This window comes from Procambarus clarkii, chromosome 34 (genome assembly GCF_040958095.1).
Source record: "Procambarus clarkii isolate CNS0578487 chromosome 34, FALCON_Pclarkii_2.0, whole genome shotgun sequence".
NCBI lineage: Eukaryota > Metazoa > Arthropoda > Malacostraca > Decapoda > Cambaridae > Procambarus > Procambarus clarkii.
The window spans coordinates 35877625-35895514 of record NC_091183.1 but is presented as its reverse complement, the minus strand read 5'-3'; the positions used below and the strand labels follow the sequence as shown (position 1 = coordinate 35895514).

The 17890-nt window shown below is 46.0% G+C and overlaps 3 protein-coding genes across 5 annotated transcripts in view; 1 reads left to right on the top strand and 2 right to left on the bottom strand.

Annotated features, from left to right (window-relative positions):
• The window catches only part of LOC123762022 (glucose dehydrogenase [FAD, quinone]), a 19371-nt gene extending 6029 nt beyond the window's left edge, over nt 1–13342 (bottom strand). Inside the window, exons 1-9 of one of the 2 annotated variants that reach the window (XM_045748192.2) lie at nt 13262–13342; nt 8576–8851; nt 7101–7303; nt 4999–5188; nt 2536–2673; nt 1440–1561; nt 1116–1172; nt 460–573; nt 22–178 (exon numbers count right to left, since the gene is read on the bottom strand). In XM_045748192.2, the coding sequence (XP_045604148.1) occupies nt 22–178; nt 460–573; nt 1116–1172; nt 1440–1561; nt 2536–2673; nt 4999–5188; nt 7101–7303; nt 8576–8708 (1114 nt within the window). In that variant the 5' untranslated portion in view covers nt 8709–8851; nt 13262–13342. Of the gene's footprint in view, nt 1–21; nt 179–459; nt 574–1115; nt 1173–1439; nt 1562–2535; nt 2674–4998; nt 5189–7100; nt 7304–8575; nt 8852–11054; nt 11077–13261 lie in introns of those variants that run through there. The other variant, XM_045748191.2, reaches the window with a different exon arrangement.
• LOC138371056 (uncharacterized) overlaps nt 11506–17890 on the bottom strand; it is a 21837-nt gene continuing 15452 nt past the window's right edge. The window contains exon 2 of the mRNA XM_069335707.1: nt 11506–12461. Within this exon, the coding sequence (XP_069191808.1) occupies nt 11506–12461 (956 nt within the window). The remainder of the gene's footprint in view (nt 12462–17890) is intronic.
• LOC123762020 (lachesin) overlaps nt 15108–17890 on the top strand; it is a 205750-nt gene continuing 202967 nt past the window's right edge. Inside the window, exon 1 of one of the 2 annotated variants that reach the window (XM_045748188.2) lies at nt 15108–15329. The gene's annotated coding sequence lies outside the window, so the exon portion shown is untranslated. The remainder of the gene's footprint in view (nt 15330–17890) is intronic. The other variant, XM_069335774.1, reaches the window with a different exon arrangement.

The following is a 17890-nucleotide window of genomic DNA, read 5'->3' as shown; positions in this document are numbered from 1 at the left end:
CAGCTATAAATCTTTATTAACCTTGCCTGTTGTTGAGATAGTTCTTGATGTGAGCAGGATTTGCTATATTGAGGATACTGGAGGCAGAACCTGGGTTGACAGTCCATGTGAGACCAAAGATGGATGGATGGTCCTGGAGATTGTGGCCAACTCCAGGCAAGTCCACTATTACCGGGATCTATAATGAAAACATGGTGACAGATGCAGAAAGGCAGAGGAGTGAGGATGGGGGCACCTGTGTTGGGTAGTCTACTGCTGGCTAAAAATGGAGGTCATTACTGGAACAGAATACAGTACACTATTTTGAACATTATATCAATGTCATTTCCCCACAGCACACAATTTATAATAAATACCTATAACACCAGCAGCATTGCCCTCACCATCTCCATAACATCACTATTACCAAATCATTACCACCATTACCTAAGGTGGTCAACCACATTGACCAGTACTCACATTATGTTGACGGAGGTGTTGAGCCGGGCCAACACCAGACACCAAGAGCAGGTGTGGAGAGCCAACAGCACCGGCTGACACCACCACCTCCCGCTTGGCCAACACTGTACGAACCTGTGAGGGAAGTCATCTTAAATAGTGACCTGTACTATTACTAATTAGGGGAGGAGATGCTTGAAGCACACCTCTACTAGTCTACTAGATACCTATCAACACCCCCCCCCCCACCAACACATTACCTGTCAACCCCCAATGCATACAGTAGATAGTTACCTGTCAACTCCTCCCCCCCCTCCACACACATTACCTGTCAACCCCCAATACATACAGTAGATAGTTACCTGTCAACTCCTCCCTCCCCTCCCCCCCACATAAGCTAGCTCGATTCTGCAGGCACAAATAGTAAATAAACATTACCCATAACCCCCCATATACACATTATCCATCAAACCACACCTCTACCCACCCCCACACATGTCCAAAAACGTTCAGGGCCACTTGTATAAGGTTAGTTGGGTTTGAGCATGTTGATTTAGAATAAATTTGGTTAGGAATAACTAGGAAAGAATTACGGTTGTGACTGGTGCATGACTTAATGTATATATGTTTCACAATACTGTACTGCAGCATGCAGGTGAGAGTACGGCAACACCCACCTTTCCTTGGTGCTCAAACCGAACTCCAATTGCACGTTTCTTCTCATCAAAAAGAATCTGAAATAATACAATATTATTAAAACATTTTCGAAACTGAAACGGTATCTGGCCGTGATGGGGCCCGCGAGACTGGCGCTGGCCACCATTACACAAACACATAGTATGTTTACACAGTATGCTCCCGGACGCAGGTTCGAATCCTCGTCACGGCCCTTGTGGATTTGTTCACACAGTATAACACGAGTGAAAGGTAAGGGGCGGGAAGATCTGTTGACTCAGCGAGTGTGAGCGGGTGAGTAACGGCGAGTAATAGAGAGCGCTCACCTGGGTAACAAGTGCACGTGGAACAATGTGCAGGTTGCCACCTTCCAGGGCGGGTCTGAGGTACCCCTCTACCACTGATGACCTCCGTCCCTTCTCTTGTGTCATGTCTGCCACCGAGAATCCTTAAATCCAGAGAGAGGATATCTTTATCATTTGTTATATCTACATAAATATTTGTATATCATCCATGTCATTGAAGTATATAATTATTGTAGTCGGTTGCCTATGCATGTCTTCATTTGTAGTCAGCGGCCTGTCTAACACTGACCCCAGGCACGTGGGCATGTCCCCCATACAAACTAAAGGCATTTCTAATTAACATCCGCAACAGATCACAACCATATATATAATTAAGCCAGATACAGAAGTATGGTCAGACACAATAAAAAATACATAACGTACATTTAAAATAATCTTTAGTGTCAGAGTGGTTGACAAATGGAATGCATTTGGCAGTGATGTGGTGGAGGCTGACTCCATATACAGTTTCACATGTAGATATGATAGAGCCCAATAGGCTCAGGAACCTGTACACCAGTTGATTGACAGTTGAGAGGCGAGACCGAAGAGCCAGAGCTCAACCCTCGCAAGCACAAATAAGTGAGTACACAATAGTCAAAGCCAGACAAAATACAGCCAGAAGCCTATCACAAAAGCTAAGCCTCACAACATGACATTCCTTGATCATTACCCTATATATCATTATAAAAGTTACAGAGACCCAATATATGCGTGTCTTAAAAACCAAAAATGTTCTGCAGAACAATGTTTACAGCACCTTGAGAAAGGATGTAGGTTACATACGAAGATTTTGGTTGTTAATACACTTGGACAAACTGTGTATTGGGTCTTTCCTTCACCTTCATTCAAGCACTCCGGCATTGTAGTAAGTTTTGTCTATACCATTAGTATTACAGTACAGTATATATTAAAATAACAATGTATTTTACGATTAAGAATATAATAATTTACTTAAAAAAGCCTGTGAAAAAATTTACTTAAAAAGCCTGTGAAAATAATTTACTTAATTTTTGTTTGAATATTAAGTCTATTTATATGTATAGTCATATATAAATAGGTTTTTAGTGAGTCTTACCGATCTGGTCGGGTCCGTTGGGGTCGACTATAGGGTAGCCGAGCTGCTGGCCGGCTTTGAGGTATCCGGCCAGGAGGGGTGACCCCCACCTCTTGTCCTCCACAGAGATGGGACCATTGTGACCGTGGTACTCGTCCGCTGAGGGAAGCAGATGGGACAGTACGTGACGGAACAGTGTGGAAGGGATGAGGAGACATGCCGGGGTGTGGCACTCTTGGGCTAGAGGGAAGGCTTACGTGACCAGGGGAGTGAGGGAGAGTATTATGAGGCACCATCCCCGGCTCTCATAATGTTGTTCTTGATTTTCAAGGATGAGCGTGAAAGACAAGTGAAGTTCGCTCACTGAACTTGTGTTACGTAATGCATGTGGACCTATACCCGAGGCTGGCATGCATTAATGATAATGGAAATGTTCTAACAAACACGTCTCCACACCTACACCACAAGACCCCCCACACCTACACCCCACACGCCCCCACACCTACACCACACGCCCCCCACACTTACACCACACGCCCCGCACACCTACACACGCCCCCACACCTACACCACACACGACCCCCACACCTACACACACACCCCCACATACACCACACACCCCCACCACACACTATTCTACAGCAACACGCCAACCTTGGACTACAGTCTTGGCTGACCTTAAACATACTTCACAATAGGCAACTGTGTACAAGGTGACCCCTCACATGACGTACACGCACTGGACAAACGGGTTCTAAAATTATTTATGTATACAACCCGTCCTCGACTCAAGTCCATTACATCCAGCGGTCGACTCCAAAGACGCATTCATAAATTTGTACATGCTGTTCATTCAAAACGGGAATTTTCTCATATATATATTAATATAATAATATATTAGCGTATTGCGCATATATAGGCATAGGTTAGGTGTTTGGAGGACGGGCTGCTTTAATCAGCCCGTCCTCCAAACAAAGTCTCCAAAAGTGATTCCATGCACCCGCCAAACCCGCTGTTTATGAATGAAAAACGGTTTACACACGATTCACACAACCCGTCCTCGACTCAAGTCCATTACATCCAGCGGTCGACCCCACAGACGCATTCATAAATTTTAATATGCTGTTCATTCAAAACGGGAATTTTCTCAAGTATAAATTAATATTATAATATATTAGCATATTGTGCATATATAGACATAGGTTAGGTGTTTAGGTTCTGTTGGCGATTATTTGTATTTGTAGTACGTGGGTGAAGCATTTATAGCGTTGTGATTCGAACAAAATTCGTCAGTGAAACACTTGTTCCGGATATGTTCGAACGTCAGCAGTTGTGAGTCGTGTGTAAACCACTTTTCATTCATAAACAGGGAGTTTGGCATGTGCATGGAATCACTTTTGGATCTTTGTTTGGAGGACGGGCTGACTTACAACTGCTGACGTTCGAACACTTCCGGAACAAGTGCTTCACTGACGACTTTTGTTCAAACCACAACGCTGTAAATGCTTCACCCACGTACTACAAATACAAATAATCGCCAACAGATCTTAAACACCTAACCAGTGCCTAAATATGTGCAATATAGTAATATAAAATAATATTAATTCATATTTGAGAAAATTCCTATTTTGAATAAACAGCATGTTAAAATTTACGATTGCGGCTTTGGGGTCGACCGCTGGATAGACTGGACTGGGTGTGAAGACGGGTTGCATTAAGTGGACAAGGTCGGAACGAGGCTGCCCAGTCGGCAACCCTCAAGTATTCCTTCCCACCAGCACAGTTCCTACACACATCCCAACACATACACCAGCACAAATCCCCTACACATACACCAGCACACATCCCCCACACATACACCAGCACACATCCCAACACATACACCAGCACACATCCCCCACACATACACCAGCACACATCCCAACACATACACCAGCACACATCCCAACACATACACCAGCACACATCTCCTACACATACACCAGCACACATCCCCTACACATACACCAGCACACATCCCCCACACATACACCAGCACACATCTCCTACACATACACCAGCACACATCCCCTACACATACACCAGCACACATCCCCTACACATACACCAGCACACATCCCCTACACATACACCAGCACAAATCCCCCACACATACACCCGCACCCCCCCCCCACACATACACCCGCACAACTCCTGCACGCAACATTAAAAAGCAACATTAATTAGATATACAATACTTTATAAACTTATCAAACCCAACCAAAAATTATTGTAAGCTCTACATTATGAAGAATTTCCCATAAAAAATCTAAATAAAAACAGACTGCCAAAGATCGGTTATTACTCTGTCAGTTAAGCGTCGGGTAGTGGGTTTGGGGGGGGGAGTCTGGTCATGGGAGGGGGTAAGGAGTGGGCGTGGGAGGAGGGTGTGGGCGTGGGAGGAGTTGGGTGGGCGTGGCAGGGGATAGGGAGTGTGAGAGTTACCTGTGTGGGAGTTACGGGAGCCTCTGTAGTGTTCCGACTTCTTGAAATACTTGAGTACGGTGCGGTAGTCCCAGCCAGGGTTGCCGAGGGCGACCCAGTTGTCGTAGTCCCGCTTGTTGCCTCTCACGTACATCATCCAGTTGATGGAGGCCGACCCGCCCACCACTCTGCCTAGGGGGAAGGGACACGCCTGCCTCCCCCAGGGGACCACAGTACACACAAGGCCAAGTTACTCACACGAAACTACTGACTAGTCAGCTGCTAATGTTTTTAGAATCATAAGAGCAGGTCCAACCAATGTTTCATACTTAGGTCAACGAGAGAGACAAAAAAGATGGAGGTAAATGAGAGGATAGGTAAGTATCGTGCACCAGCCCGGGTGAGACACGCGAGGTCCGGAGGACCTGTGCCAGATGGTGTTGCTAGGCCCACACACCAACCCGTCCTCTTAAAAATAACGTCACTTTTCGCTGGTATGCGCACTATGGCCAGATTTGGACATAATTTGAAATGAAATCGACTCACAAAAGTGACGTACTGTTCCGTTTTCTGTTTGAGTCGTCCGGCTTACTCGGCAAGCTTAGAAAAGGATTCTTTCCATTAACATTTTTCATAACGTTTTGAAACTTTATGATAATTTCCTGCCCACCTAACCTATCAGAGGACCCTTAACTTACTGTTGTTGAAAAAAAAATCTCAAATTTATTTTAATTTTTTTTTCATTTTCAAATTACGTCCATATTCGGCCATACGGGCAAACGGCCAAAAGCGACGTTCTTTTTAAGACCCGCCTGGTAAACCTGCTGATGGGTAATGATAATCATTCCCATTGTCGGGGACAGGAAGTCTGTATATATATAATTTAGGCATGTATCAGGGTCCTCCAAGGTGGAACTACTCACCTTCCGCAGGGTGCAACCCTTAAGTTACCAAACTCCCGGGTACCTTTTTTACTCCTAGGTGAATAGAGGCATCAGGTGAAATGAAACGCACCCAACTACTGTCCTGCTAGGAGATCGATCCCAGGATCCTGTGGAGGTCAAATACCACCGTTCGGGTTATATCTAGTGTTATGTAAAATGATGGTGTGTCGGGTTCTGGCAATGATAAATACATTTCTCCCTTCACGACGATGATACAATTGTTAATATCATCTTGTTTTATTTATATATACAAAAGTTCTTGCATTCTTGTACAGCCACTAGCGCGCATAGCCTTTCGGGCAAGTCCTTAATCCTATGTTTCCCGAAATACGACCCGCCAAATCGTTTAACAGAGGCACAGTTAAGGATCTGCGCCCAGAAACTCCTCCCCCCCCCCGGCCAGGATATGAACCCAGGACAAGAGGCTCGTCAAATGCCAGACGAGTGCCTTACCACTACGCCACGGGGCCAGAGAAACACGTATGCCGCCTGTGAGAATCTAACTTCTCATTTACAGTATTAAGTGTTTACTTCCCATTATACCGATAACATTTTTTAACAGAATTATTCAAATTTTTGCTGGAAACGCTCTCTGTATTAATTGTTTTAATTAATATGCAGCCCCTGTACCTTCCAACCTGTCCTCAGGGAGGAAATTTGCTTATGTGAATGGATTAAGAAAGACTACATAATTAGTGATATTATTGTCTCTAACCATGGTTTGTTATGGTATGGTTAGGTTAGGTTTCATTATGCTTGGTTACGTTACTACAGTATTATTGACGATAATGTGAAATATGGCATTCGAAAACTATTTCAGTGTACCCGATAATTCTGTTTGTAGAAAATCACATTCTTAAATTAAAATGTTTCCAACATATACTTTTTATATTTAAAACCAACGGTTTATAATACAATAAAATTATAACTTGAGAATAATCTCTGTTTAGGAAAAAGGTACACTTGCCAGTTTATATGAAGCCTATTACAGGAATCCTAATATGCTTTCAGAGCATCACAAATATCTTGATAACTATCCAGGTGGTTTGAGGGGAGGAGTGTGGTATCTTATGGTAATGGATGTTCTCATACCTTCACATATATGTCTGTATTATGTTCTTATGTATGAATATACATTATTAATATAACACTGGGAAAAGCCTGCCATTACGCACTCACATTATTCTTATAGTTGAGAAGTCCGTGTTTCTGGGGCACTGTGCGGTAGTTCCAGTCTGCGTCACTCTGCATGAGGAAGACATTAAACCCGGGCACCTGAGACTCCGGGGGCGGCGGCCCCCCCGCCTCCAGCACCAAAACCTTCCATCCTTGTACCTCCGCCAACCGTGACGCTACCACGCTGCCAGCCGACCCGGACCCCACTGCCAGACACACGATACATTATATTTTATCTCATTTAAAAAGTTCATAGATTTAAATATTTAACTAATATTATGATTCTGATTTGTAACAACAGAGTGCTGGGTGAGGCTAAGGCTAACATAAGATATTTGTCTGCTTATTGTAAACAAATATTAGTATGCAATTACAACTAAAGAATTCATGACATTTATATGTAATGGAAGAAATTAGTTTCAGGCATAAATAATTTAATAAATGCTAAAATCAATGAAACAACATACGTAGCACATAATATGTTGGCGAACATCAGTACAGACTTCAGGAGGCTAGACAAGAACACGTTCAAAACGCTACATACAGAATACGAAGCAATAAGATGCTTATCTTAACATACTAAGGTGGTTAGGTAAGGTCGGTGTTTTCTATGAAGCTTTTCAAGGTAAACTAAAATATTCACAATAAATTAGTATGTCACATATGCGCGTATTTAATAAGTCAATATTGACTATAAGAAAGTGCGAGAACGGGTTGTAGACCAATGCTAGAGTGAGCTCGTCCTCAGAGCAAATCCATTACAACGACAAACCCAACCCCCCCCCCTCCCCCCTCCTCACCACCTGGATAGTTATCTACATATTTGTGATGGTCTGAAAGCATATTACGGTTCCACAAATAGTCTACATGTAAACTGAAACGGGAACCTTTGTCCTAAACAGGTTTTTCTAAAGTTATAACTTTGCGTTATGAATCGTTGGTTTAAAAATATAAAAACTATATGCTAAACATGTTTTCTTTGAAGAATTTAATTTTCTGTAAACGGAAATCTCTGGTACACTGAAATAGTTTCCGAATTCCATATTTTACATTATCGTCAATAATGCACCCTATTAACATGGTGAAATCTAACCTAAGATAACCAAGGATAGAGAGTAGATAGAGGCAAGAACCAGTCATACAGGAGCCGGATGAGGCAAGAACCAATCATACAGGAGTCGGATGAGGCAATAACCAATCATACAGGAGTCGGATGAGGCAATAACCAATCATACAGGAGTCGGATGAGGCAATAACCAATCATACAGGAGTCGGATGAGGCAATAACCAATCATACAGGAGTCGGATGAGGCAATAACCAATCATACAGGAGTCGGATGAGGCAATAACCAATCATACAGGAGTCGGATGAGGCAATAACCAATCATACAGGAGTCGGATGAGGCAAGAACCAGTCCTACAGGAGCCGGATGAGACAAGAACCAGTCCTACAGGAGCCGGATGTAGCTGTAACTTACCGACGATAAAGTCATACTGAGGAAGCAGGTTGGTGGAGTGGTCATAGTTGAACTGTCCGCCGCCCTTGAGCATGGCCAGCACCAGCAGCCTGACCAGCGCTTGTGGGATCACCAGGTTCAGTCTGGCCAACATGATCACACTTTCTTCCTAAGCTCTCTTCTCCAACACTTTCTTCCTCAGCTCTCTTCTCCAACACTTTCTTCAACACTTCTCCAACGCTGCCACGATAACTTCTCTCTCACCTTGTCCATAAGGCTGCGACGGGCCTCAATATTCTGTGATGAAAATGACTAAGAATTAGTTCATGTCCAACGACTGAGAGGTTGTTAGTACCGAGGTCCTGAGTGTAGTCTGTGCCCCGTGTGTCCTGTGTTCAAGTGGATCTCAATCTTTTGTTACTGGCGTTCTGTACCTCACTATCCTCTGTGACCCGCGTCAGTCCTAAACCCTTTGTAGTACCATGGTAGAGTACGGTACACTACCATCACATGAACAGTTCTCTAGTACCATGGTAGAGTACGGGACACTATCATCACATGAACAGTTCTCTAGTACCATGGTAGAGTACGGGACACTATCATCACATGAACAGTTCTCTAGTACCATGGTAGAGTACGGGACACTACCATCACATGAACAGTTCTCTAGTACCATGGTAGAGTACGGGACACTACCATCACATGAACAGTTCTGTAGTACCATGGTAGAGTACGGTACACTACCATCACATGAACAGTACTGTAATACCATAATAGAATACTATAATGAGTTACCAGGAAGATGATCGAGTTGGTGAGTTTTTACACTATCGCCTCAGCCTTTAAACAACATAAAAAATTTAAAACCTGATTTTTAATTTGCGGACCAAAAAAAGGTGGCAAAACCCGTCGTGGTGACTGGGTGTAACCTGACTCAGGTGATAACGACGACTGATGACTGGAACCCGCGTGAAGGTGGCGACAGGTGGCTCACCTGGCAGCACCTGGCTCACCTTGAGAGAGGAAATGTCCCGACACAGTAGAACCTCCGTGGTCATCCAGACCCGTTATCCTCCTACTCCACAACCCCAAGTGGACATCAAGATGAAGTCAGGGTACCTGCTTGGCCCATATAGTGAGGTCAGGGTACCCGCTTGGCCCATATAAGGAGGTCAGGGTACCCGCTTGTCCCATATAGTGAGGTCAGAGTGCCAGGAAGTCTGAATGATGTAAGAGTTAGGATAAGAAGGGATATACAGCAAAACAAACAATACATAAATATAAAGACACCAACTAGGATACTGGGACATAACTCTGGAAGGTGAACAGCAACATAAGTGTACAACAAGGCAAGCCAGTGTGCAACTTGTAGGAGATGCCAGATGTAAAAGTTGCCATGTCGGGTGTGTTTATCCCTGGAGGGAAGGGCGTCCTTGTTACCAAAGGCAACGCTAGCACCAGACCACCTTTGTCCTGTAACACGTCCAGTATCTTGAGGTTATCTTGAGATGATTTCGGGGCTTTAGTGTCCCCGCGGCCCGGTCCTCGACCAGGCCTCCACCCCCAGGAAGCAGCCCGTGACAGCTGACTAACACCCAGGTACCTATTTTACTGCTAGGTAACAGGGGCATAGGGTGAAAGAAACTCTGCCCATTGTTTCTCGCCGGCGCCTGGGATCGAACCCAGGACCACAGGATCACAAATCCAGCGTGCTGTCCGCTCGGCCGACCGGCTCCCCGGTCGATGTGAAGTATAGAGTATATGTGAAGACATCACCTATGTACGCTCCCGTGTTCTCTCCCGTGTACACCGTGTCACTGTACACCGTGTCACTGTACACCGTGTCACTGTACACCGTGTCACTGTACACCGTGTCACTGTACACCGTGTCACTGTACACCGTGTCACTATGCTCGTACACAGTGACCTGTACTTGGAGACCTGTTTTGTGCTTTTTTGGTGCAGGACGTGTACTGACCTAGTTGTGCTTGCGGGGGTTGAGCTCTGGCTCTTTGGTCCCGCCTCTCAACCGTCAATCAACTCATGTACAGATTCCTGAGCCTATTGGGCTCTATCATATCTACACTTAAAACTGTGTGTGGAGTCAGCCTCCACCACATCACTGCCTAATGCATTCCATCCGTTAACTACTCTAACACTGACAAAGTTCTTTCTGTGGCTCATTAGAAACAATTTTTTTAAGTATGGCCGTGTGCTCGTGCAACGTGTGGAGGCGTGCTCGTGCAACGTGTGGAGGCGTGCTCGTGCAACGTGTGGAGGCGTGCTCGTGCAACGTGTGGAGGCGTGCTCGTGCAACGTGTGGAGGCGTGCTCGTGCAACGTGTGGAGGCGTGCTCGTGCAACGTGTGGAGGCGTGCTCGTGCAACGTGTGGAGGCGTGCTCGTGCAACGTGTGGAGGCGTGCTCGTGCAACGTGTGGAGGCGTGCTCGTGCAACGTGTGGAGGCGTGCTCGTGCAACGTGCGTGTCCGACCTCACGTACCATCTAAAGTTAAGTCAAATGTCAAGGGCGCCAAGATTCCATCGCTGGGTTGACCTGCGCACACTCCGCGCTTGTTGGCTGGTGTGTGCAGGCGCCGCCACCACAGAGAAGAAAAGCAACACACACGGGCACACACACACACACCTCCCCCCCTCCTCCCCTCTCCCGTCCACTCCATTGATAAAGGATGTCGAGTGACCTAAAATGTATTGAGGAAGGAGATCAATTGTTATTCTGGTGACTACATAGCCGTCTCTGGCAGTGAATGTTGATGTCCAGCTGCCCCCCCTCCCCCCCGCCACTACACCACACAAGTGTGTCAAGGAATACCACACATTACACCCAATCAACCGGTGATGATAACCATCAACCAGCCTGCAGCCGGACCCATCAAGGTCACCACCACCACCACCGTGTTGACCTACAAGACCCGGGTCTCCTCCACCGCGGGTCACCACACTTCTCTAATGTCCAGTAATGCCGACCCGTCTTTGTTTACATCCGCAGGTGTGTCGTAGCACACAGGTGGTGTGTCGTAGCACACAGCTGGTGTGTCGTAGCACACAGGTGGTGTGTCGTAGCTCACAGCTGGTGTGTCGTAGCTCACAGCTGGTGTGTCGTAGCTCACAGCTGGTGTGTCGTAGCACACAGCTGGTGTGTCGTAGCACACAGGTGGTGTGTCGTAGCACACAGCTGGTGTGTCGTAGCTCACAGCTGGTGTGTCATAGCTCACAGCTGGTGTGTCGTAGCTCACAGCTGGTGTGCCGTAGCACACAGGTGGTGTGTCGTAGCTCACAGGTGGTGTGTCGTAGCTCACAGCTGGTGTGTCGTAGCTCACAGCTGGTGTGTCGTAGCACACAGGTGGTGTGTCGTAGCTCACAGGTGGTGTGTCGTAGCTCACAGGTGGTGTGTCGTAGCTCACAGCTGGTGTGTCGTAGCACACAGGTGGTGTGTCGTAGCTCACAGGTGGTGTGTCGTAGCTCACAGGTGGTGTGTCGTAGCTCACAGGTGGTGTGTCGTAGCTCACAGCTGGTGTGTCGTAGCTCACAGCTGGTGTGTCGTAGCTCACAGCTGGTGTGTCGTAGCTCACAGCTGGTGTGTCGTAGCACACAGGTGGTGTGTCGTAGCACACAGGTGGTGTGTCGTAGCTCACAGGTGGTGTGTCGTAGCTCACAGGTGGTGTGTCGTAGCTCACAGCTGGTGTGTCGTAGCTCACAGCTGGTGTGTCGTAGCTCACAGCTGGTGTGTCGTAGCTCACAGCTGGTGTGTCGTAGCTCACAGCTGGTGTGTCGTAGCTCACAGCTGGTGTGTCGTAGCTCACAGCTGGTGTGTCGTAGCTCACAGCTGGTGTGTCGTAGCACACAGCTGGTGTGTCGTAGCTCACAGCTGGTGTGTCGTAGCTCACAGCTGGTGTGTCGTAGCTCACAGGTGTAACCTGCCCTCAAGCTCGGCTGGTTAAAGCCACGGCCGCCTCACTCCTCCAAGACGCAATCATCAGTTTTAACGTATTGCATATTAAAAATAGAACATAATAATTTAATTTTGAAGCCTATGTATAGTTAGGCGTAGGTTAAGTTAGGTTAAGTTAGGTGTTTAGGTTCTGTTGGCGAGTATTTATATTACACGGGTGAAGCATTACAGCGGTGCGGGTCGAGCAGCTGTTGTCCACGAAGCAGTGTTCGAGTCATCAGTTTAAGCCGTGTAACTCCTCGTCAAAGGCCAACTGCTCACTAATCCAGCCACTAGACCTTGTTTATGAATGAAAAACGGGTTTCACACGACTCAACAGATTACGTTCGCACATTTCTCTAACGATATGCGCAAGTAACGACTTCTGCTCGAACCACAACGCTGTAAATGCTTCACCCCACGGACTTCATATATAAATAATCGCCAACAGAGCCCAAACGCCTGACCTTACCTATGCTTAACTTTACATATAACTTTTATATATTACTTTATATACTAGAACAAACATCATTTTAATACGCAATATGTTAATATTAATGAATGCATCTTAGGGGTGGGCCGCCGCTTTAGCGAGCCTGGCCCGTGAGTAACTTGTTTACAGAGATGCGACTCGAACAGCGGTCGTCATCGAGGCACTCCAAGAGGTGGCACGGGCATGAATAACCCGTAGAGAATAAGGAACATTTGTCCTTCGTTTATGAGGACGGGCTGCCAGGAGCCACATGTGTCACACTCACCTGAGTGGCCAGACAGGTGTGGAGGGAAAGGTGACCTCAGTACTGGAAGGTGATGGCAGGTGTGGCCGTGGCCGCCTCGTCCACACTTATATAGGAACCGCTGACCTTGGGACGAGGAGGAGCAGAGGGAGGAGGTCCACCACCGCCACTACTCCTGCCCCGCCTCGCATCCTTCTTGTTCCAGTTACCTTGTAACTTGATTATTCTCACAGTTTTTAGTCTGTCGAGTCTGGCCGTAAAGTTGTGGATGAAGGTGACTTCCGCAACTTCTTCCAGTACTCAACCTGTCCTCTTAAAAAGAACGTCGCTTTTGGCCGTTTACCAGTATGGCCGAATTTGGACGTAATTTGAAAATGAAAAAATAATGAAAATAAATTTGGGATTTTTTTTCAACAACAGGAAGTTAATGGTCCTCTGATAGGTTAGGTGGGCAGGAAATTCTCATAAATTTTCAAAACGTTATGAAAAACGTGAATTGAAAGTCATCTATTCTAACCTTACAGAGTCGGCCGGACGACTCAAGCAGAAAACGGAACAGTACGTCACATTTGTGAGTCGATTTCATTTCAAATTACGTCCAAATTTGGCCATAGTGCCGCGCATACGAGCCAAAAGTGACGTTATTTTTAAGAAGACGGGTTGACCACCAGTACTGGGTGCCAGAAGACGGGTTGACCACCAGTACTGGGTGCCAGTATTTCCTTCCATTTCTTCGACTCGTGCGTTTCCATCTTCCACATATTATGTCCTCTTGTCTTACTTTCCTTCAATATAAAGAGACTCCTTCGACACCTTGTCTATTTCCCCCAGTACCTTGTATGTTGTGATCATAGCCACTCTTCAGACTATCTACTGCATACTAATGTGACTACTGACAGTCCTTATCCCTAGTCATTTTAATTACCTTATAGAAAACTTCTGTACCTTGAAATCTGCAGGTGTTAAATTAGTGGGCTGTGTTGATGATGCGACATTAGTCAGCACTTGTCCTTCACTTCTGAATAAAACACAAGATGCGCAACACCCGGAACACCCGGGCAGGTTTCTACACCTTCAACACCTCTATTGGGTTACACCTTCAGTATGTGTAGGTAACAACATATTAACCACAGGGCCGCGTCTAGGAGCGGGACACACTGTTAAGAATGATTTAGGAACAATCTCTTCGCTCCTTAGTGTAGTTGTTTTGTTTATTATTATTATTTTCTACCACAGACGTGGCCACACATTTACAATGCTAACCAGCATATATACATTTTCTTCTGTCCTCCATGGACAGGGTTAGAGATCAGTTAAACATATAGTTCAGAGATTTATTGATCAATCAACTACAGAAGGTGATTCGGTACTTTTAAAATGCTAAGCTAAACGCAGCCTCGCCTCGCTCTCCAGGCCTGTGGGCAACCGTTGAGGTTATTCAAGGGATGCAGCGTCATAACTATGGCTAACAGATGGACTAATCTACTAGACTTAAGACTGGACACCAAGCTAATAACCAAACTGGGTTAACAACAAAAAAGAAGACTTGTTGCCCGCCTGCTGACCAAGATATTTACTAGACCAAGAACCAGTTCACTCCATAATAATAATAATAAAAAAGTTTATTATTTTTATTATTTAAGAACAAGAGTTCTTACATTCTTGTAAAGCCACCAGCACGCGTAGCGTTTCGGACAAGTCCTTAATCTTATTTTCACCCGGCAATTGGGACCCGCCAAATGGTTTAACGTATCTATTCACTGCTGGGTAAAGAGAGGCTACCGTTAACGATTGGCGCCCAGTCAATCATGGTGTCTCACAAACCACCATATGAGTTTGGTGGCTCTCATGGTGATTTGTGGCTTATTTAGTTTGGTGGTTGATCTAAGTCATCACGATAGCTCACTAACAAACGTGCTGACCCGTTTTCTATTGGTGGGTCTAGTCTAGGTCATCAGTTTAGTGAAGTGACCGGTGGCGAGGGGCGGCCGGCGCCGACCACAACACTCTCCGGCCCTCTCACAATACTGAACCAGCAGTACTGCTCCACGCCACACTTGCCACACTTTCTCCCATGGCGGCGTCTCTGGTAAGTGAATGACGGGAAAAGTGTTGTATCACTGCTACTGTCTTGACAACGTGCCGTGACCACCGCTACCTTGATGGTTAGGGCCGACCGCTGGCCACCTGATATGACCACAGTACCGCTGGACGCCCTCGGGTATCTTGTGTTGAGATCGTTCCTCCTCCTCCTGCAGGAGCCCACCCTACCCCTCCTCCTGCTGCAGGAGCCCACCCTACCCCTCCTCCAGTAGTAGTAGTTCAAAGAGGTGTGACAAGTATTCCCGAGAATGGGTTAATAGATGTGCGAGAGCACTGTGTGCTGCCAGTCTGGAGCCAGATTCACGAAAGCACTTACGCAAGCACTCACGAACGTGTACATCTTTCCTCAATCTGTGACGGCTTTAGTTACAGTTATTAAACAGTTTACAAGCATGAAAACTTGCCATTCAACTGTTGTTATTGTTATAAACAGCCTCCTGGTGCTTCGGAGCTCATTAACTGTTTAATAATGGTAAACAAAGCCGCCAAAGATTGAGAAAAGATGTACAGGTTCGTCAGTGCTTGCGTAACTGGCCCCTGGCTGGTTAGGTGCGCCACTTGTACTACGGATGGGTACGGATATTCCTACTTTAACTACACTCCTGGCGTGTCTCGTGTATATCCGCGTATATAGGGCGACACCGAGGCTGTAGGGAATGCGAACACATCACACATTTTTAATGAACAATACGTAAAAATTATGAATGTGTCTTGTGGGACGGCTGTTGTTGTAACGAGCCTGACCTGAGGACAGGTTGTGCTGTAAACAGTTGAACAAGACAATACGTGCATTGAATATAATACTCATTATAACCATGCAGTAGCGTTTGTGCAACATTAGGGACACCCAGGAGCACGCAAGGACACGCAGGTACACCCAGGAACACTCAGGAACTAAGTTGACCATCTTGGGAGACCCACCGCAGATACGGGGGAGGGGGCAGAGGGTACGCATTGGCTCTTAATTGTATGCTTAGGAATGCCTTCTCGCCATGCCCTGTGGCTGGGAGGATTGGTGCCCTGAATAAACACCCTATACCCCCCCCCCCCCACGAAGTGGCACGGGGAGTTAGAGGACAACAATTACCTCAGCTTGTATACGCTCTCCTAAGCAACAGACGACGATACAAATTTGTAAGCGAGGCAGTTACCTGGATCACAGCAGCACGACTCGGCGTACAGTACACGAGTATCATGGAAATTCTATTTCGATATGAAAGTGATAGCATTATTGAAGGTGTGGAATACTGGCAGACACCCCTGGTAGTGTAGGTATGGGTGTAGGTGGTACTATGTTGGCTGGTGTAGGTATCCAGGCTTAGAAACGTTACATAAAGTGAGCTATCAAACACTTGCTTGCTTCCACTGTGGGAGGAGGGGGGGAGGTGTGGGGTGGAGAGTGACAGGTGTAGGGTGCGGCGATCACAGTTAGAAAGTGTTATTTTTTAAAGTTTGGTTGTTGTGGTAAGTTAGCCAGAAGTGACGTGTCCTTCAGAGACGTGATCTCTGTCTTTCACCAGAATGGAGCAGGTGTCACCTCCAGGACCCATTCTCTTCCTTCAAGGCTTAAATGATATTTATAAACTTTCAACGGAGGCTGACACTTACTGTTGTTGGTGACACTTTACAAGTTACAGGCAAGGACTGTGACATCCTTAACAACACGATAAACACAGAATTATACAAACTTTACAAACAGTGTGTAGCCATAAGACTTTCCCCTTAATGTTAACAAGACTTACTGGATGCTACTGCGTAGACGCTGGAACAATTCCCCCGGAGGAAGGGGTCAACTAGCGAGACAGTTGTCACTACTGACACCACGGCCGCTCCCCCGTCATGGCACACACCCCAAGGTCCTCACCACCCACTGACATCTCATTCCACAGTCTTACAGTCAAACATATTTAAAAAACGTAATAAAAGTGGCAAGAATGATAAAAGGCAGAGCAGACATGACGTCAGTGAAGCACTCTGCGGCCTGCACCAGCTGCCTTACTTTCCTCACACCAGTAAACTAAACTTGACACTGACCCCATCTCTTCTAAGCTGGCCGTCCTCCGCAGGGGGTTGTAATACATATATAATGAACTGCCTCTCGTTACACTCACTCAAACGGCGCTTCATATCACAATGTGTAAAAGTAACATTCCAGTTGATCTGGGAACATCCTGGACGTGAACTCTAGTCATGCTCCTACTGTAATCTTACATAATACTAACATAAACCTTACTACTGGATATATACTTTGTTTAGCTTCATTATAAACAAGTTAATATTGTAGGAGTCTACAATAGTACTCAGTGTCGTAAATTATCCTAAACAGCAATGTTTAACTAAACGAGACATTCACGCTCCAACATTTGGTCAAGAAATTGTACTGGCTATACTATGTTATTCTTGCTTAGAGTGTGACGTAGTCGCCTTGTATCTTATACGTACCATATTACACATGTGTATACACTGAGAGGTGTATCCTGCTTCTCAGTGTATGTACACTGAGAGGTGTATCCTGCTTGTCAATGTATGTACACTGAGAGGTGTATC